General features: G+C 42.1%; 1 protein-coding gene and 1 long non-coding RNA gene across 3 annotated transcripts in view; one reads left to right on the top strand and one right to left on the bottom strand.

Annotated features, from left to right (window-relative positions):
* TTC1 (tetratricopeptide repeat domain 1) overlaps window positions 1–17,732 on the top strand; it is a 30,044-nt gene extending 12,312 nt beyond the window's left edge. For both annotated transcript variants that reach the window (XM_045551259.1, XM_045551260.1), the window contains exons 3-8: window positions 1,872–1,932; window positions 3,394–3,506; window positions 8,474–8,510; window positions 9,831–9,979; window positions 11,034–11,088; window positions 17,101–17,732. In XM_045551259.1, the coding sequence (XP_045407215.1) occupies window positions 1,872–1,932; window positions 3,394–3,506; window positions 8,474–8,510; window positions 9,831–9,979; window positions 11,034–11,088; window positions 17,101–17,234 (549 nt within the window). In that variant the 3' untranslated portion in view covers window positions 17,235–17,732. The remainder of the gene's footprint in view (window positions 1–1,871; window positions 1,933–3,393; window positions 3,507–8,473; window positions 8,511–9,830; window positions 9,980–11,033; window positions 11,089–17,100) is intronic.
* On the bottom strand, window positions 6,966–25,361 carry LOC123638006. Its single transcript, XR_006735134.1, has 3 exons — window positions 25,169–25,361; window positions 16,074–16,210; window positions 6,966–7,112 (listed from the first exon to the last, which is right to left on the bottom strand). It is a non-coding gene; the product is annotated as an uncharacterized LOC123638006 (long non-coding RNA).
* Between the last annotated feature and the right edge of the window lie 119 nt (window positions 25,362–25,480).

Raw genomic sequence — 25,480 nt, 5'->3', positions numbered from 1 at the left:
GGAATGTTTAGAATTTATTTGCTACCATTGCAGCCCTGTCCTGGCCAGATTCTCTCACAGAAAGGCACTCACGCTTTCTGCTTCTTGACTTAACGGAGCTGCCTTGATTCTACCTATTTTCTAAGCCTGTTCTTCAAGCCTCCCATTGACTCTGTGACCCCCCAATATCTTTCCAATAAACCTGTGCCCCTTAAAATTGTTTGCTTAAGGTAGTCTTTGTTGCATCCAAAAACCCTAAACTAATACAGTAGGGATCATTACAATCTAAGCACCTTTCTTGTGGGTAGTGCTAGGCAAATATGGCCACATTCTTATATTTTGATTCCCACCATCACCACTATCCATTTTATTTTTTCTGAATTTCCTTAGAATAGCCCTTCCTCATATATGTTATATTGTAAATGAATTAGGATTTGTATCTGCTGTGTGTCTGGCACATAGTAGATACCATAAAAACTAGGTTCAGTTTATACTTACCTTTTATTTCCTTTATTGACATTCATCAAGTGCTCTGTTTTATCCACAGTATAATAATAAGGCATTTGGGAAACACTGTGATCTCAGCAATAGCACATTTACAAATCTTTTTCAGAGAAATAATATTTTTACTTTGGTTCCTTATGTTAAGAGTACCAATTGTTCAGGCTCCAGGCTTCTCCTGTGTATGAAATACCCTGCTAACTATATTTTCTCCCTTTAAAGTTTTTATTTAATTAGAAGCTTCAAAAATGAAGGGGAGTTAGCTGGGCCTGGTGTTGTGTGCCTATAGTCCAGCTACGCAGGAGTCTGAGGCAGAAGGATCACTTGAGCCCAGGAGTTCAAGGTTGTAGTACATCATGATGGTGCCTTTGAATAGCCACTACACTCCAGCCAGGCAACTTAGTGAGACCCCATCTCTTTAAAAGAAAGAAAGGAAAGAAAAGGGAGGGAAGAATTAGAGGGGACTCTCTGTTTTAAAAAAAAAAAGCTCTGTCAAAAGTGGCAGGCAGACAGACTCTTCTGCCAGTTCGGCTTGTGCCAACCATATTGTTAAGATGTTTGGGAAGAAGCATGGATAGACTCAGCACGTGTCATCTTTGCTTTGCAGGATAACTTTCTCTCTGCCTTTGTGTTTGGTGGGTGTTTAGCCATCTGTGTGAATTTAGTTAGTTTGAAGAAGCTAAGAAAAGAGAGATTTATTTAGGTTTCTTTAAATTTCCCTGTTAGCCTGCTGACAGCACAGTGCCCTGACCTTGCAGACTTGGCTTGTGCCCCCTAATCCATTCTCCCACCATACTTGTATGTCTCCATACAGTATTAAATTACTTCTTTTACAGAAAAAAACCAGTGTATATTTACTGAGTCCTTGCTAGTCACTGTGTTGGAGGCTTTACATACATTATCACATTAATCCATTAAATATTAGTCCATAAAACTATTAAAGCTTCATGTTTTAGATGAAGAAGCTAAGGCTCAGAAAGATTTTGAAATTTGTCCAAGATCGTGCAACTATTATAGTAAGTAGTAGACGCCAGAATTGAATTTACACTGGTATGCAGACAAGCGGGTATGTTATTTAGTTTCATTTCTGAATGAATAGAAATTAAATGACACCTGAATTAGCATTCCATGCAAAAGATAGTAACATAGATAGCAAAGAACATGCCAAGAAAACCTAGGTTTTGTGTTTTAAACATCAAGAATACATTTGATAATTAGCCAGATGGTCATCTGTTTTTCCTCGATCACTGTTTGAGATTTAGGTGAAACTGATCCAGTCCTTAAAACTCAGTTGCAGCCTATTAAATAGATTTGTGTATAAAGAAAGCGGACCTTTTTGTTCATTTATAATAATATTATGAGAAATTATATAATTCTCTGATCTTTTTCAGAAAAGAAGAGAAGAGAGCACTAAACTAAAGGAGGAGGGAAATGAGCAGTTTAAGAAAGGAGGTAAGATAACTGTTTTAGCACTGATGTCTGGTCATCTTGACTCCTCATCCTGTTTTAGAGCCTGTGAAGAAATAGTTAAGAACATTTGGAAACAACTAGCAAACCTAAACTACTCACAAAGTAATGTTGCTTCTCAGCACCTTGGAATTTTAGGTTTTTTACCAGGCCAAATTGTTTTTAGCTGACCGTGACCAGTTACCATGTGTCTGTTGGCCCAGGCATAGTTTTTCTTTTCTGTAATCCACTGTCTATTAATCCAGAAGATAAAACCTTTCAGCTGTTGCTTTGGAAAGCACTAGCCTTGGATGATAAAAGGCTTTTTGCCGCATTGCTGCAAAAGCAGGGTCCCCATTCCTCAGTTGCTGCAGTGCTGTGACGACAGGGCTGACCACTTCAGTATGGCCTAGGGAAGTACTTTGCCTGCTCTTTGGTTGCTCTTTTTTTTTTTTTTTAATTGTGCATACTGCTTCAGAAGTGTTGCTCTTTTATGTGCTTTTTTCTTTGGCTAGCTTAAGTACAGAGATGTTTTTTCTTCATGTGCTTCCACATTTCCTACATTTGCTTAGAAATAAGTTGGCAGTTCATTCCAGTAATTTGGGGAAACTATTTGATCTTATAATAGCCTTCTGTCACATCTCAAACTGTATATGCTTCAGAAATCTAAGAGTGTTAACATTTTTCCCTAGTTATTTTCAGGTTTGAAATTTTTTATAGCCTAGTATACTAATTATCATTTCTTTTTTTCTACTAGAAACTAATGCTTCTAATTTTGAAAGCATATCTCTTCATATGTTAATATTAAATATTTCAAACCCGAGAAAAGAGTGAGTAGGCTATTTTCTTAGTATCCTGACCATAATTGTTCATATAACAATGAATATATAAATTTATCACCATTTTCTCTTTTAAAATCTTGAATTAAATACTGATTTTTACAAAGTTGCTTTTAGCTCCATAAAATGTCTCTCTCCAAACATTCCATGGATGCAGTTTTAGCCAGGTTGACGATATGAAAGCACAATAGCCTTAATGAAAACATATACATGGAATTTTTTTCTTGATCCCAGGCCATGGGTTCCAGAGTTTAGTTTGTTTCATCTGTCCAGTTCCCTAACCTCCTCTGAAAACTCCTTTCTAAATTGCTAAGTCAAATGACAGCTGAACATCTAGGGCATGCTAGGACCCCTGAGCATTGAGGGCTCTTCACTGACAACAGTTTCAGCTGTCAGTTTGCCAGGCACACCTCATGAGACTGGCGCAAGGAAGCACTGTTTCTTCAAAGAGAGAGGATAGGAGGAAGTGACTTCTACTGTCCAGAGAACTTAATAGACCGTGACTATCTTTTTATTTGAAATCTCTGTCCTATGAATGGCAAACTATGCATTCTGAGATCCTATGGAATATAATACCATCAGGAATAAAATCATAATGACCGTTCATCCTTTATCATATCATCCTCAGATTATATAGAAGCTGAAAATTCTTACAGTCGAGCCCTGGAGATGTGCCCATCCTGCTTCCAAAAAGACAGATCTATTCTGTTTTCAAATAGAGCTGCTGCAAGGATGAAACAGGTATGAATCTTTGACCTTTTCTTTTTAAGAGGCACATAAAATGCAGTGTTTTCATAGGGTAGTTTCTCTCCAAAAACTAGCATATGGGGACTTAAAGTTGCTACCTCCCTTTTCCTGCCCATATGTTTCCCCAATATAAAGGGCACAGGGAGGACAGAAAAATATTTTTTAAAACTTGAGTCAGATTACTGTTAGCATTCTTCATTAATGTAGCTGAGTGAATACTTTCATGGAAGGAAGGCTGGCAAAGTTTTCACTAAACTAGGGCAGGTTAACAAGCAGAGACAAGTAGCACATGTCCTAGAATAGCTATAGATGCTTATTTTAGACCTCTGGAATTCTAGATAAGGATTCAAAGGCATGGAGAACTACTGATTGAAACTCCAGGCTTATTCCTAAGATTGTGATTTTTCTGTTGAAAGTATGAGCATTGGAAGAAATGTCCAATAGTTGGGATGAAAGGTGTCTTTAAATGCAAAATAGGTGTCAGAGAAAGTTCAGAAGCATTTTATATTTCCAAAGGATTGAGAACCTGGTATAGCAGGGTGAGTGTAGAATAGGTGAGCTTGCAAACATATTTCTTTTATACTGTATTGGTGTTAAAAGTTAGATTTGTTGCTGATTTGTCTGATTTTCCTATTTAGTCATCATAGTAAGTCTCATTGGATTGAAATGAGGAGTTTAAAAAAAAAATACCACTTGTTTAACTATGGCTACTTACATCCAAAGTGCAAAGGATAGGTTATTTAACCTACCTTTAAGCAAACATGATGGGCTCAAAATTGGGTGTAGTGGGTTTTTGTTTGTTTAGAGGATATCTCTTTGATATTGCCTGAAATTCTTTAGTGCCTCTACCAAAGTTACTTTAGGTGACCAGTTTTTTTGTTTTTGAAGGCCCTGAAGTGGGGAAGGAGGTGTGTGCTTGAATGCTTGGGCATGCAGAAAGGTTGTTTGTTTGTTTGTTTGTTTTTTTAACTGTAGGTTGTATAATTAATTGGATATAGTCTCCAAGGCAAAGTGTTTTTGGAGTGTTTCATGTGGCATGAGAAAAGAAATGTTACAATTGTACAGAGTATACGAACCCATGTTTTGTATTAGGGGAAATGAAACAATTGTTTTAAGTTTATTTAAAACAATAGAGCCGGACATGGTGGCTCACACCTGTAATCCTAGCACACTGGGAGGCCAAGGTGGGAGGATCACATGAGGTCAGGAGTTAAGAGACCAGCCTCAGCAAGAGCGAGACCCCATCGCTACTAAAAATAGAAAGATTAGCCAGGCATGATGGCGCATGCCTGCAGTCCCAGCTACTTGGGAGGCTAAGGTAGGAGGATGGCTTGAGCCCAAGAGTTTGAGGTTGCTGTGAGCTAGGCTGACGCCACAGCACTCTAGCCTGGGCACCAAATCAAGACTGTCTCAAAATAAATAAATAAATAAAAATTAAAAAAAAAACAGTATCATTAATGCATTTTACAAGAGATCAGAATTTATACCTGATTGTTTTTACACTTAACTGGAAATTTTGCATTTGCTTCTCCACCTTGCCACATTCTCAGACTGGACATGGTCATCGTGAAATGGGATCAAGGATACCTTCAATGTCAGAGAAAATGTATTAATACCGTAGCCAGTTGTGACACTTTGTTTCCACAGTTACCCAAGTTATTGATATTTCTAAGTTTGGGCTAGCATAATAGACTCTTCTTGAGTTAGGAAAATGTATGGTCTGCTAGTCTTTTGTCTGTCACATCTGAGGACTCAAAAGAACATTGCTCTGTGACTGCTTCCTATACAAAGGATAGTTTTATTGGTGGAGTTTTTTGTTTTGTTTTTTTAAGTTGCATTCTTAATACTTTGAGAAGACTCTAAAACTAGAAGCTTGAAAACTTTCAGGATTAGTGCCCTGACATATGGAGCATATTCTGACTTTTTTTTAGAAAGTTATGGATTAACTGCTTTGAAAGGTTAAGAATAAGAATTTCTGAAAGGCAGGCTTGCAGCCTCAGCATCCCAGAATGAGTGCCCCTGGCCAAATTCACATTTCATCTGGAGAGAGAGGTGGTAAACTGGTGTTAGGGCAGAGTTTCAGATCTAGGTCTTTGCTAGCGATACAAGAGCCCTCGAAGAGTAGTCTCTGAATATTTTAGAACTACTGGCCTTAGATATTATGCATATTATTTTAATATGTAGAGATAGATTTGTCTTTATTATGTACATTTGTTTTGTCCATATATTATGTACATTGTTTTATGTAGATATTTATATAAAATTATGAAAGGATGGTAAACAAGTTCTGGTTTGGAGACTACCGCTCTAGACAGCAGACACCTGGGTCCCCTGACGTGTTGGTAGACTATGAGCCTCAAACAAAGGATTCTGCAGAAAAATACCATCAGTTGTGATCTGAAGAGGCCAATTGATGGTAAAATGCACTGCAACTTCATAATCTCTGCTAGGCATATAAAAATACCACCACAGCAGCTGTACACATAAATTGTAAAGATTTATTCCTGTTTCAGAAACGTTAGGAAATTGTGTGTCTTCAATTTATGGAAATGTGATAAGTTGACTTTTATAAAGTTATACAGATTTATTTACTACAGGACTTCTTAGAGCTTTTAATATTTGAATTGGTATGATGAACATGGGAGAGATATAATACAGCATTTCCCAAATGCCATTGGAACCTTTTGTGTTTATTGTAAAATAGATGTAACATAAAATTGTCCATTTTAACCATTTTAAAGTATAGTCACGGGTGGCTTAACAACAGGCATAGTTCTGAGAAATGTGTCTTTAGACAATTTCATCCGTGTGCAAACGTCACAGAGTGCACTTACACAAACCCAGATGGCATAGCCTACTAAACACCTAGGCTACATGGCATAGCCTATTGCTCCTGTGTTACAAACCTGTACAGCATGTTACTGTACTGAATACTGCAGGCAGTGGTAACCGCAGAGTATGTATGTATGTATCTAAACATATCTAACTAAACATAAAAAAGGTACAGTAAAAATACAGTGTAAAAAATAAAAAGTGGTACACCTGTATGGGGCATTTACCATGAATGGATCTTGCAGGACTGGACGTTGCTCTGGGTAAGTCTGTAAGTGGTGAGTGAATGCGGAGGCCTAGGACATTACTGTACTCTACTATAGACTTTAGACAAACACTGTTCACTTAGGCTACACTAAATGTATTAAAACAAATTTTCTTTAATAACAAGTTAACCTTAGCTTACTTACCTTTTTTACTTTATAAACTTTGAATTTTTTTAACCTTTTAACTAGTATAATAACACTTAGCTTAAAACAAAAAACACATTTTACAGCTATACAAAAATATTTTCTTTATATCCTGATGATTTAAGCTTTTTTCTATTTTTTATTTTTTTTAACTTTTTAAAGTGCTTTATTAAAAACTAAGAGACAAACACATACATTAGCTTGGGCCTACACAGGGTCAGGCTCATCAATATCACTGTCTTCCACCTCCACATCTTGTCTCACTGGAAGGTCTTCAGGGACAATACAGGCACGGAGCTGTCGTCTGCTATGATGAAAATGCCTTCTTCTGGATACCTCCTATGGGACCTGCCTGAGGCTGTTTTACAGTTAACTTTTTTTTAGTAGGAGGAGCACACTCTAAAATAGCGATAAAGAGTATAATACAGTAAATACATAAATTAGTAACAGTCGTTTGTTATCATTATCAAGTATTAGGTACTGTACATAATTATACTTTCATAAGACTGGTAGCACAGTCGGTTTGTTTACACCAACATCACACGAACACATGAGTAATGTGTTGCACAGTGACGTTAGTTGGCTGTTACCTCATTGGGTGATAGAAATTTTTCAGCTCCATTATAATCTTATGGAATCACCATCACATATGTGGTCCATCATTGACTGAAACATTGTTATGTGGTGCCTGACTGTGTACAATTCAGTGGCATTAAATACCTTCACAATGCTATACAACCATCACTACTATCTAGTTCTAGAACTTTTCCATCACCCTAAAAAGATACCCCATACTCATTAAGTATTCACTCCTCATCCTGAAACTGTGTTTGATTGAATCCTGAAACACAATTTAGTAGACTTTGCTAAAAAATAAAAATATTTAGTACTTGCTACAGTAGGCATTATAGGAATATTGAACATTAATTTAAAATAACATTTCTCTAATATTGCAGAAAACTTCTAATTTGGGAAAATAGACATTTTAGAGCTGGAAGACATCTTACATGGCATTCAGTCCAGCCTACTCATATTTTAGATGAGAAACTGAGCCCTAGTGAAGGAAAGTAGCATGACCAACGTTAAACAGCAGGTTAGGCTCAGAGCTGGGACCGGAATCTGGTTCTTTTGACGTCCAGTGTTTTTTCTCACTACACCATGCTTCTAGACTCAGCAAGTTAAATTAATTAGATATTTTATTTGGTGAACTGTTTTGTATTTTTGTTTCATCAATGGATAAATTAAAGTTTATAACTGAGACTACATGACAGGCCACCACACTGAGTGTCTGCAGATGGACCATCTGTATACTTTCTGAAAAAATACCACTTGGGTGTGATGGTATAACAACTATTCAAAGAGGAGGGTAATTAATTCAGCTATTCACATATTATTTGCCCTGTTTATTGATCACAAAGTGATCTCAACATCAGCATTCTAATGTAAAGTGTCTTGCAAAAGTAATAGGTCAATTAGAACAATCTAAAGACACTTTAGGAAAGAAGCTACTTGAATAATTTGTTACTAGGAGGCTTTCAGGTCAGAGCCATCCCCACATTAATTTTGAATTTTATCTTGGAGGCAATATACTCGTTTTCATGGGATTTCTTTGAAAAGCATTGTATCTCTACACAATTATTGATAAGATCATGTCATTGAGCCTTTGGGCCATGGAGCTAAAACTAGGGCAACACATATTAATGTTGTTTTTCCTTTTAGGACAAGAAAGAGATGGCCATCAAAGACTGCAGCAAAGGTACAACTTTTTTTGTCTTACTACATGTTAACATATAAGAGGCCAGGCACGGTGGCTCACGCCAGTAATCCTGGCACTCTGGGAGGCCAGGGCGGGTGGATTGTTTGAGCTCAGGAGTTCAAGACCAGCCTGAGCAAGAGCGAGACCTTGTCTCTACTAAAAATAGAAAGAAATTATATAGACAGCTAAAAATATATATATAGAAAAATTAGCTGGGCATGGTGGCGCATGCCTGTAGTCCCAGCTACTTGGGAGGCTGAGGCAGGAGGATCGCTTCAGCCCAGGAGTTTGAGGTTGCTGTGAGGTAGGCTGATGCCATGGCACTCTACTCAGGGCAATAAAGTGAGACTCTGTCTCTAAAAAAAAAGAACTTCTAGAGCCAGGACATTGCTTTCTGATAGAAAAAGAAGCTACTCGGAAGGGAATAGGATAAATACAGTATACTTGAACCAAAACACAGCAAAGGATTATTAGAAGGGCAGTTGTTGCCAAATAAAAGAAAGGCTATTATGCACCAGCTACCTTGTGGTGCTGGAGTAATAGTTTGAAGGAACAATGAGGGTTTAGCTAGAAATACAACCTTAGTAGTCAAGGCCTAGAAAAAAAAGAGAATGATAAAGTCTGCCACTAGATGGTTTTCCCTCAACTCTTTAATTTATATCCTCAAATTCTCTTACTCTTTTCACTGTGCACTTGAACTCTGTTATCTGGTGTATTCTGGACTGGGTAAAGGACAAGTAGGCAAAAACCAGGACTTGGAGTATAGACCAAGGTATGGCAGACTACAGCCACAAGCCAAATCCAGCCTGCCACCTGTTTTTGTATAGTCCGCAAGCTAAGAATGGTTTTTACACTTTTAAATGGTTGGAAATCAAAAGAAAAACACTGTCTCATGATAATGTAAAAATTATGTGAAACTCAAATTTCAGTGTCCATAAATAAAGTTTTATTGGAGGGGGGATGGGGGGGCATGGGCAATATATATAGCCTGAATTTTTGTACCCCCATAATAAGCTGAAATAAAAAAAAAGTGTTATTAGAACACAGCCACCTTTATTTGTTTACATATTGTCTGTGCCTGCTTTCGTGCCACAGTACCATAGTTGAGTAGCTGAGACACAGATGGTCTGTGTGGCCCACAAAGCCTAAAATCTTTACTATCTTGCTCTTTACAGAAAAAGTTTGCCAACCTCAGATACAGACTTTGACAAATTATTCTTCCTTTCGTACCCCTGAAGGATGGTTGATGAAGGAATTTGATATAGCCAAATATATAGGTGTTTTTCTTCGTGGTACCAATGATGTCTTCTCTTTTTACAGCCATTCAGTTAAACCCCAGCTATATCAGGGCAATATTGAGGAGAGCAGAGTTGTATGAGAAAACGGACAAACTAGATGAAGCCCTGGAAGATTATAAATCTATATTAGAGAAAGATCCATCAATACATCAAGCAAGAGAAGCTTGTATGGTAAAACCCAAAATTTTAAAATATTTTTTCTTCTGTTCCCTATGTTGCTACTCAGTGAATCCTAAATAATTTTTTCGAACACAACTAAATTCCATTTCAGTGCTTTTGAGGAGCTTATCAGAATATGGGAGATCTTTGTTTTATTGTAATAAAAGAAATTATTTATTTTATTTTGATTTTTTTATAGTGAGTTATTACTAGAATCCCACAGAACTTGGGGCCGTGGTGTTTTTATTATTATTTTCTATGTGTGAATTATATCCAACTTGAAAAATAGTTCACAGGGCTCCCAAGGTAAAGAGATGTGTAAATTACATATGCTTCACCAGGCCCCGGGCTCAAAACTAGGATGAGTTAAATACAACTCACATGGCAGTGAATGTGTTGAAAGACTCTAATTTTGGTTCCCAGGGACATCTGGCAATGTCTAGAGACACTTTGATTGTCATGACTGGGAGGGTGCTACTGGCATCTAGTGGATAGAGGTGAGAGGTGCTGCCAAACATCCTGCAATGCACAAGACAGCCCTCTACAACAAAGAATTATCCAGTCCAAAATGTCAGTAGTGCCAGGGTTGAAAAACCCTGAGCTAGATGATTATTTAATAATGTCCAAGATTGATCTAACCCTTTCTCAACAAATTAGATTATATAAAGAAGGGACTTCAAGTTAGAAAACACAAATAAGTAAAAAAAAAAAAATTTAAAAATACAGGTATTACCCATAATATTATCCCACCACCCAAATATACCACTGTAAACATCTGATATATAGCCTTTCAGACTTTTTTCCCAGTATATATTTATTCACCCAATTTTTACTGAGGCCCTCCTTTGGTCCAAGCATTCTGTTACGAACTGGGACTATAGCCAAACAAAACTCCTGGCTTTATGTAGCTCGCCTATATACATAAATGCTTGGTTTTCTATTTAATAGGATCACAGCCATGTACTTTAACTTGATCTTATTTTCACATTAGGTTTTTAATGTTTCTCAAATTCAAAATAAAAGCAAAGGATCTTTCACCAACCCTTGATTCTCCTTTTTTCCTCAGAGATTACCTAAGCAAATTGAAGAACGTAATGAAAGACTGAAAGAAGAAATGTTAGGTAAGTTTGCTTCCCTTACTTTCTCCTGATCATAAACAGGTAGGAAGCAAGGGTGGGGACATCAGTATTTTTATTGACTAGAGGAGAGCAAAACAGGTAGAAATAGCTCTAGTGCTCTTCCTTTGCTGTGGGCTGCAGTACCATGGGGCTAGTAACTTCTTAGCCATTTCTGAGCCCAGAAGGAGCAGTGTGGTTTAAAGAAGGTGTCAGCTTTTTCAGAAGCCAAATTTCCTCTTTTGTTTTTCTTGGAAAATTTTCTTGCCTTCAAGAATGCAAGCATAATTCAACTCCCAACCTTGGGATACCACCAACCTCTAGATCAGATAATAATTCCATAAAAACTGTTGGATTTCTTCACTGAGTAGTCACCCCTTAAGGTTTTAAGTTCATTAGGATGTAGTCAGCACTGCCAATACCATGTCAGGATCAAGGGAATTTTTGTTTTGAAAATGGCACTGGCAGTCCCTGTGGTGTTTGAGAGCACGTGAGAGGTAAGGGAAGAAAAGACTGGGGGGGTTGTGTTCACTGGAGCAGCACTTTTAATTTCCTTCAAAAACTTTTCCTTTGCATTCACAACTTGGCTAACGGGTGCAGGAGGCCTCACTTGCAGCCCATCTTGGCTTTTGACTTGCCTTCCTCACTAAGCTTAGTCATTTCTAGCTTTTGATTTGAAGTGAGAGATATGTGACTCTTTCCTTCACTTGAACACTTAGAGGCCATTGTAAGGTTATTAATTGGCCTAATTTCAGTATTTTTATGTCTCGGAATAGGGAGGCCTGAGGAACAGAGAGGCAGAGGAGTGGTCAGTCAGTGGAGCAGTTAGAATTACACCCAACAATTATCGAGTAAGTCCACTGTTTACGTGGGCACAGTTTGTGGCACCCCAAAACAATTACAATAGTAACATCAGAGGTTACTGACCACAGATCACCATAACAGATAAGATAAAAATGAAAAAGTCTGAAATATTGCAAGAATTACCAAAACATGACACAGAGACACGAATTGAGCACATGCTGTTGGAAAGATGGCACCATAGACTTGCTCAACGCTGGGTTGCCACAAACCATCGATTTGTAAAAAAACACAGTATCCGTGAAATACAGCAAAGCAAAGTGCAATCAAATGAGGTATGCCTGTGTAAGAATTTAAATTGGGTGTGAATTGTATCCTTTCTGTGCTGTGCTATCTCTTGATTTGCCTTTTGCTCAGAGAAAAGCAACAGTTAGCTGCATGGTTGGTTTCCTGCCTCATAAGAAGAAATGCAGTATTAGGATTCAGTTGTATGCAATTTGATTCTTCAAAATAGAGGAGAAAGTCCCAAAGGAGCTATTCCATTGCACCCAAACCCCGGTGTTCTTAAGGAGATGAAAACAAATGGCATCATTGGTTATCCTCGGGGTAAACTGCCTAGTGCATGATATCTCCAAAGAGAAATTATGCAAAAGAAAATCAGCTGGGTTATTGTGATATAATGTTGCTTGGAGGCAGGGAGGTTAATATTTATCAGCAGGATCCAGTGGCTAGCATTGATATCTAGTCCTAAATATTCTTGTCTGAGTACAGGCAGTTTTAGACTCTTCTCTTTGCCGTGAGATCCAATCTAATGGATGAGATCCTTATAGTTAGGGACATGTTGACACGTTCAGGTTGAGTGAAGGTACCAGGTGTGCTACAGGTGGAAACAAGGAAGCCTAACTGATTACTGTCCAGATAGGGAAGGCATAGAAGTTGGCAGCCAGTGGAAGGCATGGCAGATAGGCCAGTTTGGCAAATGACCCAAATATATTTTGGGTACAAAGAAGCTGCTTTAGTCTCTGAGCATCCAACCTGACTGTAAACAGCAAGCAGAAAAATTCCCGAGTGTGTGATTGTGTGTATATTTAGGAGCATGATCTCTGCTGAAGCTGCTGCTTCTCTGCCACCATCATGAACTGCAAAGGGTGAATTTTTCAGACACCAAAAACTTGTATCAAACCGTTTTGCTCTGTTCTTTATGTTCCCACTGAGCACACGCTGGTATCAGAGCCTGTTTACCCAGCATCGTAGACATTTCAGTGAATAAACGGCCTCTTTCCCATAATGTTGCACTAACCTTCTGTCAGAACCACCCATAGGCGCTCCCCTTCTGATTCATTCACTTTGCCACAGGATTACTAGCCCTGAAGGTTCGATTTTCGAGCCGCCGGTGGTTTCTGTGGCATAGCAACCACAGGCCTCTGGAACTGGCTCCGGACAGCCTGCCAGGAGGAGCCTTCCTGCCCCCGTGTCAGCCCCGTGGGACCCCAGGCTCACCCTTGCCTGCCTCCCTCTGGACATTTGCTCAAGCTGTTTCTGCCTGCACTGACCACCCCTCCATCTCAGATGGTGGCAGTCGTGCCTGTCCGTTAGTCCCTGGTTCAAGTGCGAACCCTTCCACAAAGACGGGCCGAATCTCCTTTCACCATTCCTTTCCTCTCTTCCTGCCCAAGCTAGGAGGAATCTGCCTCGCACTGACTCTCATAGCATTTGATATCTCAGCTACACATAAACTTGCTTTTGTGTGTATGTCCTATCTTCCCTGTCAAATTCTTAACTTATTTTGGTGTATAGACTATCATATATGTCTGTATCCTCACTGCACACGGCAAGGTGCTGCACGCGTGTACTTGGTACATGTTGGTTGAATTAACTCAGGTGACCTTGGGTCTTCACTAACATGGAGACTGTTTAATCATGTGTCTTTATTAGGTGTCTGCCACCTGCCAGGTACTTTATATATGTTGTCTCAGTTAGCAAGCAGAACCTTCCATTTTCTATTCTGTTCTGGAAGCGATAGTTGGTCAAACTATTATAGAATGTTAATAAAGGCACAGATACTGGAATAGAAGGAAAAAGGAATGATACCATAGGTTAGGTTGCCTCCAAGCAATAGAAGCCACAATAGGACTAGAAGTACAAGAGGTTTGCTGGGGGACAGTGCGGCGGGAGCTGGAGGAGGCTGGCAGAGCCATCAGACGCTGTAGGGGAGGAAGGCACGGTAGGGAGGAAACGTCTTCCACTGCAGTCTGATGCTAAGACAGTTTCAGCAAAGCCACTGGGGAGCCAAAGTTGCCCATCAGAGTCATCCCTGGCCTGTCCCTCCCATGCCCAGGCATTGGCTAGAGCAGCCCGTGGGAAGGGTGGCCTTTGCCAAACATGCTGATGGATTTGGAAGTACAGCCACTGTGCTCCCTGTGTCTGGAAAAGCCTATCTTCGTGACTGCCACCCCACAGAATCAACAAGCTGTAAGTCCAAAGTTGCCACTCAAAGGTGGCAGGCGAGTCCTTCTGCCAGTTAAGTAAAGTGAGGGCCTGGGAAAAAGAACTCTCCCTCTCATCTGCAGTTTGAATGTTTGCACTCTTAGCTCGGAATGGCTTTCCTGCACTAGAGGAAAACTCTCCCATTAGTGCTACCTGAGGGAACCCCGTCTCTGGAGCGTGGTGGCCTGCCATCATCCTAGACCTGCTCACCGTCCTTCAGAGCACTGCAGTGTGTGGCCTCTCCTGAGCTTTGCGAGGTCAGAGAGCCCCTCTGGACACACCTCCGTCCACTGCATCTGTGTCCCCACTAGACCGTGAGCATTGCAAAAGCTGGAAACTACTCTTGTGCTTTAGATCACAGTGCCGCACAGAGTAGATGCCAAGTAAAAGGCCCAGTTTGCACTTGACGTTGTTTTTCTGGCACTGGAGATGGGCTTTCAGGGATCCCTCCATCCAGGCAGTGGCCCGCGGCCCAGTCAACAGTCAAGTGGCCCCCGAACAGAGGCTTCTCCGAGCTGGAACTGCCCCTCTCTGGGAGTCTAACGTGAGTGGCTCTTAACACATTCTAACTTCACTCACTCCACTCACTCCACGTCACAAGAGCCAAGGATTGTCCCGGTAATGACATTGTTTGGGCTTCTTTAATTTTTTTCTCCCTATTCTCTTTTCCCAACCCCAAGACAAAGTGCTGCAGTTCTGGGTCAGTGCTGCCAATTCAAGTTTTCCTGAGGACCCCTGTCGTCTTGTCTTTGCTTGTTGTGATCCCCTCCCCGTACATCTGTCTACCCGCGCTCAGCCCTGGGCCCCTCTGTGCTGCTACTGTGTGCAGGCACCCAAGGCTCGTGCCAGTGGTTCTCCTAACAGAGCAGCACTGAGCATGTGTGTCCCAGGTTTGAGTGCAGGAAGTCTGCCTGGAGGGTGGGCAGCCCAGGTTCTGGGAGCTTTTCCTATTAATATTTTCTGCACGAATGGGTTGGCCTTTCTCTAAACATGGTAAGCTTCTGTGGGCTAGATCTTAAGACAGACCAAAGGTTCTCACGATGAGTTATCGGGAAGGCCTTTAAAATGTAAAGGCCATGGCCGGGCACGGTGGCTCAAGCCTGTAATCTCAGCACTTTGGGAGGCCAGGATGGGAGAATTGCTTGAGGCCAGGAGTTTGAGACCACTCTGGGCAGCATGGAGGTGCACATCTGTAGTCTTAGCTACTGGGGAGCCTGAGGTGGGAGGATCACCTGAGCCCAGGAGTGCAAGGCCGCAGCGAGCTTATGATGGCACCACTGCACTCCAGCCTGGGTGACAGAGCAAGACTTCATCTCTAAAAGATAAATAAATAATAATTTTGAAAAAAATATTCAAGGTCAGGCATAGTGGCTCACGCCTGTAATCTTTGCATTCAGGGAGGCCGAGGTAGGAGGATCGCTCAAGGCCAGGAGTTTTAGACCAGCCTGAGCAAGAGCGAGCCCCCATCTCTACTAAAAAAATAGCAAGAAATTATCTGGACAACTAAAAATATATAGAAAGACTTAACTGGGCATGGTGGCGCATGCCTGTAGTCCCAGCTACTTGGGGGGCTGAGGCAGGAGGATTGCTTAAGCCCAGGAGTCTGAGGTTGCTGTGAGCTAGGCTGACACCACGGCACTCTAGCCTGAGCAACAGAGCAAGACTCTGTCTCAGGAAAAAAAAAAGTAAAGGAGGTTCTTTACCTGGACTTTAAGATGGGAGGCTGTCTTAGAATAAAGCCCTTTTTATCACTTTACTCAGAGTGACCAAAGCTGTACCTCTCATGACTAGGAGTTTCTCTTCCTGTCTACCCCCATTCTCATCTCCACTGGAAGCAAACCTGCAAGAAAAATTACAGCAGTTTAGACAGGGTTGATACTGTTTATTCACCCGTCCCAGCCAAGATTTTCCAGAACACTCCTAATTTCAAATATTCCATCCCATTGCCCTGGAAATTCCAACTTTTGACATACAAACTCAACAGCCCTCTTGTATCTAAAAACAGCATAAGAACCCTTGGTATAGACCATGTGTCTCAATTTTGACTTTAGGACATGAGAATCACCCAAGTGATTAATAAGTAAAACCTGAAACTTGGGAAGAGGAGACTGGACTGTTGAGGTTGATGGCGCTCTGTACTAACAAGATCCTGTTTCCCAAGAAATGATAAGTTTGGTGTAGAAGTTATGAATTTGCTTAGAAAAGCAAGAGGCTCTCAAGTTTGAATCCGAGCCCAGCAGAAATTTGCTGAGTTGAAATAAATTTAGCAAATGGCTGCTGTTGTTTTAGAGAGAACAGACACGGGGAAGGGCACTCTGCCTTCGCTGCCTGCAGACTGGGCTCGGCGGGGCTGCCTTGAGCCCCACAGGGAGCCGAGGTTGACTTTTCGCAGCACTCCTCCCAGGAGCCTGTGTCCTTTGGTTGTCCTGGCCAGTTTGGACAGGGGGCTTTGATCTCCCAGAGGGAGCCAGCAGGACCCCCTCCCTCCCTCTCGTCTCTGCAAACACAGGCTGGGGGTGGGGGGTGGCGCTGAAGTGACTGCACTGCTGAGTGGGGAACAGGGGTTGGGGACTCGCCTGGAGGGTTTCATCTTATTAAAGGCAAGCATTTCTTTAAGTGCAGAGAGATATGTCTTATATTTTGTAAGCAGGTAGTAAGGCAAGATTAACTGGTGTGTTTTTGCTTCTGTCCCTTCCTGTATTCATTAGAGTTTTTGCTTTTACGTTGCAGGTAAACTAAAAGATCTTGGGAACTTGGTTCTCCGACCTTTTGGGCTCTCCACAGAAAATTTCCAGATCAAACAGGATTCCTCTACCGGCTCCTACTCCATCAATTTTGTTCAAAATCCAAATAATAACAGATAACAAAGATAACAATAGCTTTAACAGCTGACATGGAAATTGTGTGCTGCTTGCTGCTAGCGAGGGGAAAGGCCCTGCCAATATTTAACTTTCCAAAGCATCTTATCTAAAAGAAAGGCCATCCAGTAGAGCCCAGTGCTCCCTTTCCCTCTTGTATGATCAGGGTGAAATATACTTCCTGATGAAGTGAGCCTAATTTGATTTCCATTTTAAGGTGGTGTCTGTAGTTGTCCCTGGTTCTGGCTGTCTTTTGTCCAGGAAGAAGCCTACTTTCAGGGCTGACCTTCCTGAGCCACACAGACAGACCAGCCGGGCAAAAGCCTCTCCCGAACCCAGCAAACCTGTTGGTTGGGAGATTGCCCAGACATGATGGATGATGACACAGGGTTCCTGCCTGCTGTCCCCTTCCCTGATCACACACTGTGTGGCTGCTGTACGTGACCTCCTACATTTCCTGATTTCCGACTTCCTCTGTGGTAATAAAAGCTTTCTGTGACAGTCTGGGCTGGGTTGTAAATTGTGTCTCCCTGGCGACGGCTAAAGCAGAAGACTTCTCTGGCTTTGGAGCAGTGTTGGTTTTAAGCAGGGTTTCTGATTCTGAATTCCACAGACCGGCCCAAAGTTTTAGTTGCCACCTTAAAGATTCATCTTGAAGAGTTGACCGTTGGAATTCAGAAGCTCCACCTCACAAGCTGTCCTGGGCCCCACCAGGTTTGTGTAGCTAATTATGAAATCAGTGTTTTTGACCAAGCATTATTCTGAGTAATTTCAACTTAAAATAGCTTCATTTAGAAATGGTGGAATGTGACTCCCAGAACAAAGCTATATTCGTTTAGACTGCATGAACCCAGAGGTTTCAAAGATTGACTTTTTTTTTTTCTACTCATCCGTTGATGCTAGTGAGCGGCTTTCGGTTGTTCTGATTTAAGTGTCGAAGGCAGTGACGTGCAGCAGTCGTGCTCTCCTCGTTGGGGCCTGTGCCGATTCTTTCAATCCCGCAGCACACTGGTAGGCAGGGAGGGGAGTGATGTGCGGCATTAACTCTGTGATTTGCCAGACCTGTCTCAGACTGAAATGTAGTCTTCGTGCAGCGTCCAAGGGGAAGGGGAAAGGGGGAAAGGGGTTAATTTTGCCTCATTGTCTTTATGCTAAATCTGGCATCAAGGCTTCCAAAAAAAGTTGTGTGTGAAGAATCACACAAGTTGTACCGAAAGCTCAGCTGAAGGAGTGCGGCTTGGTGGCCGTCGCACGTGCTTCCTGCACAGCCAGCTTTGTGCCGGGGCCGCGGTTCTCAAACTGTCTAATCTCAGGACCCCTCGCACTCTTGAAGAATATTTAAAGAGCATTCTGTGTATGTAGAGTCTACTAATATGTACCCTATTAGAAATTAAGATAGGAAATTTTTAAATGTTTAATCCCTTTAAAAATACACCTTTCATGTGAATATAAATATTTTTATGAAAAAAATCTCCCAAATCAAAGACACATTTTGGTGAGGAGAATGACGAGACTTTACATTTCTGTGAATCTCTTTAATGTGTGGCTTGATAGAAGGCAGCAAGGCTCTCACGTCGTCCGTGCTGTTTGTCCTGATACCACACATCATGTCTTTGGGAAACTCAGCTGTGCACTTGCGACAAAATGACAGTGAGAAAAGTAACTGTTTAGTATGACGAAAATAGCTTTGACCCCGTGGCCACCTGAAAGGGTCTCAGGAACCTCTAGGGAACCTTGGCTACATTTTGAGAACCGCTTTGTCAGACTGACTTTTGAGCTCAGTGACTGAGACTGAGCAAAATCAGGACTGAGATTCCAAAGGACATCTGTGCTCCAAGGAACAGGAAACAGACTTGTTTGCCTAGAAAGTCTTCATTAAGAGAAGACGCCTAAGACTACCATTGCTACTGAGTGTGGAGGTTTTGCTTCTTAGGCCTCCCTGCGCCTCCTCTCCCTCTTTCTCCTCCTCCTCTTCCTCTCCACCACACTGAAATCTTACAGGATGCCAAACAAGGCCAACATTTGTGTGCTTCCCGTGAGTGGGCCAAGCTGTGCCTCTGGAAAGGAAAGGAAGAGATCTCAGCGTGAGTTTGCGTAAGCCAAAGAGGTTTCATCTAGTACTGTTACTTCCCTGCTTCCAAAATTTGGACAAAAAGATTTCAAACCTTTTGAAAATGTTTGACCACAGGAAAATCCTGAGAGAGTTCAAAAGTAGGAAGTGTATAAGGCAGGAAGGTGGCCTGTATTTGCCTACTGCTGCTAAGATGTATGATTTTGAAGTTCATTGGTGATGCCTTCCTCCCCCTAACAAAAAAAAAAAAAAAATAGTATACCAGAATTTACTTTTAAGGTATCACACAATGACATTGTATGTTTTTTTATTCCCACAATACTGCAATGGATTGATTTTTTTTTTTTTAGACAGTCTCCGTCACCCCAGGTAGAATGCAGTGGTGTCATTGTAGCTTACTACAACCTCAAACTCTGAAGCTCAAGCAGTCCCCCTGCCTCAGCTTCCCAAGCAACTGGGTCTACAGGCGCGCGCCACAATGCCTGGCTAATTTTTCTATTTTTGGTAGAGACGGGGTCTGACTCTTGCTCAGGCTGGTCTTGAACTCCTGAGCTTAAGCCATCCTCCGGCTTCGGTCTCCCAGAGTGCTAGGATTACAAGCATGAGCCACCAAGCCTGGCCCGAAATAATTTTTGATCTCCTTTTACCTTGAAGACTTTCAGACACATTCTTTAAAATACTGTGATCTATTGTTTCCCTATCTGCCTCCATGAATAGGCCACAAGATTCTAGAAAGAAAGGGCCATACTTATGTTCTTAATAGCACTAGCACCTACCACTCTACTAGAGACTTAGTAAATTGGTATTAAAGGATGTTCCACAAGAGGTGGTCTCAGTGTGAGCAACCATCGAAATCCAAGTCTTCAAATGCTGCCCCTTCAGTGCCTGTTTTTAAAAATGTCTCTTTTGCTACTAACCAGTGTCTGGACAAGTAGAAACTAGTCAGTCATCTTCTCCAAAAATTTTAAGACACAGCAAGTATGATAATTAAAGTGTCAGCTTAGAAGGCTTCCTTGCTATTTTTCACATTCCAAAGAATGCAGTGGGAGGCAGTAAGTGACATTTTGATGTCACCTAATCAAGGCCAGTGAACTATCTGACTTCCCTGGGTATTGACCAGAACAGCCTCCTCCACATCCTGGAGTTTCCAGTCCTAGTTACTCAAGTAAACTTTCTGCAGTAGTGTTCTTCCGTGGGTAAGTATGCAGTTCTAGCAAATCTGGAGGGCTCAGCTAGGGCTTCTCAACAGAGAATTCTGTGGGTGTTCCCACGAAGCTCAGAAAGACATTCTGTTAAGAGGGTCACTTTAAACCAATCTGGCCTATCTTGCCCAGCCATGCAGAACGTCCTCAGTTGTTGAACATTCAACTTTGCTTGTAAGCATCTGTCTCCTGATTAATTTTCATTTTTTTGCATATTGGATATTGGCAAGGACTTGTCCTGAGACTTCATCAGAAATCTCCAACTTGTCCTTTAGTTTCTGCCTCCCACCTTCTCCAGAGCACATTTCCATCAAGTGTTGTGTTTTCTGTGTATTCCCACACTATATTTAACTACTTTTCCAACTTTCACCTGAGCACCTTTTCCATTGGCTGGAGCCTCTGCAAAAGGCTTACCCAGGAAATCGGACCTATTAACTACAACTAATCCATACTCCTGTGGTGGTTTTCCTGTGTAGAGCACACTGTGGATTATTTCACCTTGCTCCAAGCTTGCCTCACTTCCCAAAATGCCCCATCTTCTCATTGTACAAGTAAGTGCTGTAAGGAGTAGAGAGCATTACGCCATGTCCAAATGTGGAGGCTGGGGAGCAGCTGAGGCTACTTAGCTGGTGATCTTAGGAACATCACAGCACTGGGCCTCACTCTGAGCTCCAGCAAAATGACAAGACCTCACATGCTGGCCCATCAGAGCTGCTCAAGTATAGTCAGATGTGAAAGTTTGTTTAGTCCGTAAGGGTAAGAGTCATATATAGTTCCTACACTTTGTGTAAAGGTAGCAGAGCGCTTTAGGAAATGTTGCTGGGCCTAGTGATTATTTCCAGTGCTCCCTGAGTCTCTGAGCTGGCCTCCAAGGCTCCTGGTAAGTAACATTTCGCTCAGCTTTCAAGCTAGAATCAAAGCCGATTCAGGGCCGGGCGCTGTGGCTCACGCCTGTAATCCTAGCACTGTGGGAGGCCGAGGCGGGTGGATCGCTCGAAGTCAGGAGTTCGAGACCAGCCTGAGCAAGAGCGAGATCCCGTCTCTACTAAAAATAGAAAGAAATCATATGGACAACTAAAAATATATATAGAAAAAATTAGCTGGGCATGGTGGCGCATGCCTGTAGTCCCAGCTACTCGGGAGGCTGAGGCAGTAGGATCGGCGAAGCCCAGGAGTTTGAGGTTGCTGTGAGCCAGGCTGACGCCACAGCACTCTAGCCCGGGTAACAGAGCGAAACTCTGTCTCAAAAAAAAAAAAAAAAAAAAAAGCTGATTCAGGAAGACCAGACACAGGTATTTCTTACAGACATTTTATTGCATGAATAGATAGATGCTAGTGGGATGGGGAGCTAGCACCAGGTGTCAGATTTAAACCTAACTGGAAGATGTGTTTTTGCAAGCGCTGTCTGTCTGATCCAAAGAGCTAAGAAGGCCTACAAATCCTGTCTTTTACAACCAGTTCTTCAAGACTTGGGATGTCAAAGGGGAGGGCTGTTGAGGCAGCTGTGCAAGTTAATGGCTGTTTTAATCTCTTTGACAAAACGATCTTTAGGAGGAGGAGTGTGATAACCCCCCCACAAACAAAATGCAAATCTGAGATATCACATAGGACGGCACAGATCTCGACAAGCCCTGCGTGTGCTCTGTTATCCGTGCTCTCCTGAGCTTGCCCTGGCAAACATAAAAGGCTGAGGCTGCTGCAGCTGTGCCCCCGCCACACACAGCTTTGTCAGCCTGCAGCCCTGTGGTCGCTGCCAGTCAGACTGTATGTTCCTTCCTGCCGCTGTGATCACTTTCCGTCTTTACCATGCCTTTCCTCTCCCTACCTTCATCCCCCGCCTCTTATTTCTTAAGGCACCGAACTCTGCCCTTAATCCTTCCTGTGTGTACTCGGTACCTGATGCACAGCCACGCAGCCCAAGTAAAACCTCCTTGGAGTCACTTCAGTTAGGGACTCTTTCCGGCCTGTCGCCTCTCTATTCAATAGTAACAAGCTGAATCCTTGCATCACCTGGACTTCCTTTAAAAAAGGAAGTATGTGCGCATCCCACCAGGAACGGCTGGCAAGTCTGTTCCAACTGCACAGTTAACAGCTGTACAGGGAAAGGAGGCGACAGTTCCAATCACGTCCTCCTATTGTACGTACAGTTATCCTAGAGGGAGTCCATTAGTGCTCCTCAAGATGAAAACTGGACTACTTGCTACCAGCCAGCCCAAGAGGTAGGGGCTAAAATAACCTTAGAGCATGAGAACAACTACTTAAAACCTCCAAGGGGCAATCAGAGAAACTAATGACAAAATTAGTTTGTGAAAACTAGTGAGGATGTCCTTGATTTTTATATTTCAAAGCATCCAAAATTTCAATCTTCCTGGCCACAAGTTGGCAACTATGGAAGCTAGAATGGGTACACGGAAGGTTTCTTACACTGGTCTGCCTTTACTAATGTTTCTATAATCAAAAAATAAAGTTAAAATTGCTTCTAGTTGTTCTACCCTCTGCGGTCTGCAAGCCAAGAATAAGCTCCATCATACAAAAGTTAAGTTCTATCAGCCAGAACTAGAAATACGACTCCCTACCTTCTTTTTCCTTTCACTCAAGGGGAAACCTGGGAAGCTCACATTTCCCCCTTTGCTAAAGCACAGCAGGGCCTGCTGCTTGGCTGCCAGGGAAGACCACAACTAGCAATCTGTGGCAGCGACCCAGCGTCAGCTAGTCTTCATTCCTGTCAGTCCCAGCTGCCAGTCCCAGCTTGCAGAAAAATACAGCCTACGAGGATGGCAACTGCTACGAGGCACCGGGGCTCATCAGCCCTCCATCGTCATGACAGATATGAAGGGAACCAACCCACAGGCTTTTTGGGAAGCGCTTAGTTGCAAATCCGAAGAGCTGGATCTGAAGATACTGGCATCTCACTGTCCCTCTGTGGTTCGCAGTGTAAGACTGATGTCCACATCAGACATCGCACCTGGACTCACACCAGGCAGCCACCACAAGCCAACTGCGCACATGGGCACACAGCTTCCAGTCAGTGCTTGCAACTCAAAGTCGAACCCACAAACCTGAAACTCTTTAAGCAAACTACGAGTCTTCAGGGAGGCCAAGGATGAGAAGCAAGGAAATGAAGTGGGGAGAACAGTCATTAAATGTAGGACAGAGGCTTTGCTAGGCTACACGCGGTATTTGATCTCAAGTACATAAGACTCTTTATAAGGGGTGGTTTGACTGTCCCAAAACAATATGCTGGTTGCAGCTTCGCCTCATGAACTTAAATTAGGAGAAAAGGTCTGATAGTTTCCTAAGGCAGGTGATACTTGGATTGGATTCTGCCTTTCGCAGAGTTAGTGTCAGAGGCCGGGGATTGTATTACAGTTTCAGCTTGTGCTGCAAAAGCTTGTCGGGCCGGCCTCATTTCCTACAGGTGTTAAAGGAGCTGCTGCATTTAAACATGTGAGGGAGCCCACCCCTCACTGTCTTTGTAAGGTTGCTTTGTGTCTTACTGCAGGCCCTGGCTGTGCTTTTCTGGTGCAATGACAGTCAGGCTCCCCTCTTACCTCAAGGGACTTCACGCTGATGTCATCATTTACTTTATTTAGAAGATCACACAAGTTTTGAGCTGTCTACTCAGGATCCAGAGAACTTACGCACTGAGCTTAGACAGAACTCAGAAACAGTGGATTATAGAATACTTCAATTAACCAAAAAAAATTTCCTGATGTCTCCCCAGTTTGGGGCTGAGTAAGAACTTAAGAGCTTGGTGATCGGGACGCTGCATTTCCACACCCCATTTTGCCAGTGAGGGGACTGTGCGATTCTGCTGTCAGGAAAGTCACTGACAGAACTAAGGTTAGAACCCGTATCTCTTACCTCTTAAGACTAAGGCAGCATAAAAACATCTTCCTTTCCACATCACCGACTCACCTTCTCGCCTTCACATTACAAGGCTGCTTCTACAAACTTTCCTCACAAGGAAGAGATGAAAGGGCTAATCCTAGAAGTACTCAACTCTGGAAGACAATGACCTCGCCACCGTCGGCTCTTCCTCTGGCACGGTACTCCTGAATCTGTTCTCCCTCACCCCAGCTTCATCACCTTCTTGACACCAGAGCAAAGGAGGAGTTGTTCCTTTGTCCCATGAAATTTCATTCTGAATAAGCAAAGACTTGGCAGGACACTCATCACTAGAGAAAAGTATGCTTAAAAACCAAAGTATGCTTTATCCAAAGCACTGAGAAAAGAATCTTTACTTGAAAAAGGAAAAATGAACTGACGCTTCCTTATCTGAAGTCCAGCATCAGTAAGATTTTAAGTTGTATCTATATGTTTCGTCACTCATTCCCTGTATTTTGTAGAAGTTGTGTCTATAAATATACCGATCTATGCAGACAGCATGACCAAGAATGGTATGGGTCTCAGTAGGCCTTCCCAGATGATGAGCACGGGGATTGTTAACCTTTCCTGGTTCTCCCTAGTTCCACTTTCATTAATGAGAAACTTGAGAGAAAAAAGATATTAACAGAGCCAGATTCCTGTGGCCTCCTTTTTTACACTCATTTAGATAAAGTGAAATGGGAGAATGTTTAAGATTAAAGACTCCATGTACACTCTAGAATAACAGACAGCCTTCTAAAGGATTGCTTTACTGAAATGGAAAAAAAAAGTACACTGACCTGCGTTTCTGGGTCACTCCTAAAAAACCTCAACCGTCCTGGTAGGTTTTAAAAGCCGAATTTTTTCCTGATAACAGTGTTTCTGGTTCTCAGGTCAAACACTTGACCTCGTATTGAACATGTTGGGCTTTTTTAAAGAAGCAACCATTTATCCATAAGGGAAGGCTCCTTAAAGTTAAAACAAAACAAAACAAACCCCACAGTAAGTGTTTAATTACATCTAATTCGGAAAGGTGAGTTGTTTCCATCAGAAAAAAACTTATGTTTATGCACAGGGTCTTAATTAAACAATTCACCCTTCCTCTGTCCTTG

Source organism: Lemur catta, chromosome 5, assembly GCF_020740605.2.
Source record: "Lemur catta isolate mLemCat1 chromosome 5, mLemCat1.pri, whole genome shotgun sequence".
Lineage (NCBI taxonomy): Eukaryota > Metazoa > Chordata > Mammalia > Primates > Lemuridae > Lemur > Lemur catta.
Note: the sequence above shows the minus strand (reverse complement) of the source record. Positions and strands in the feature narration are given on the sequence as shown.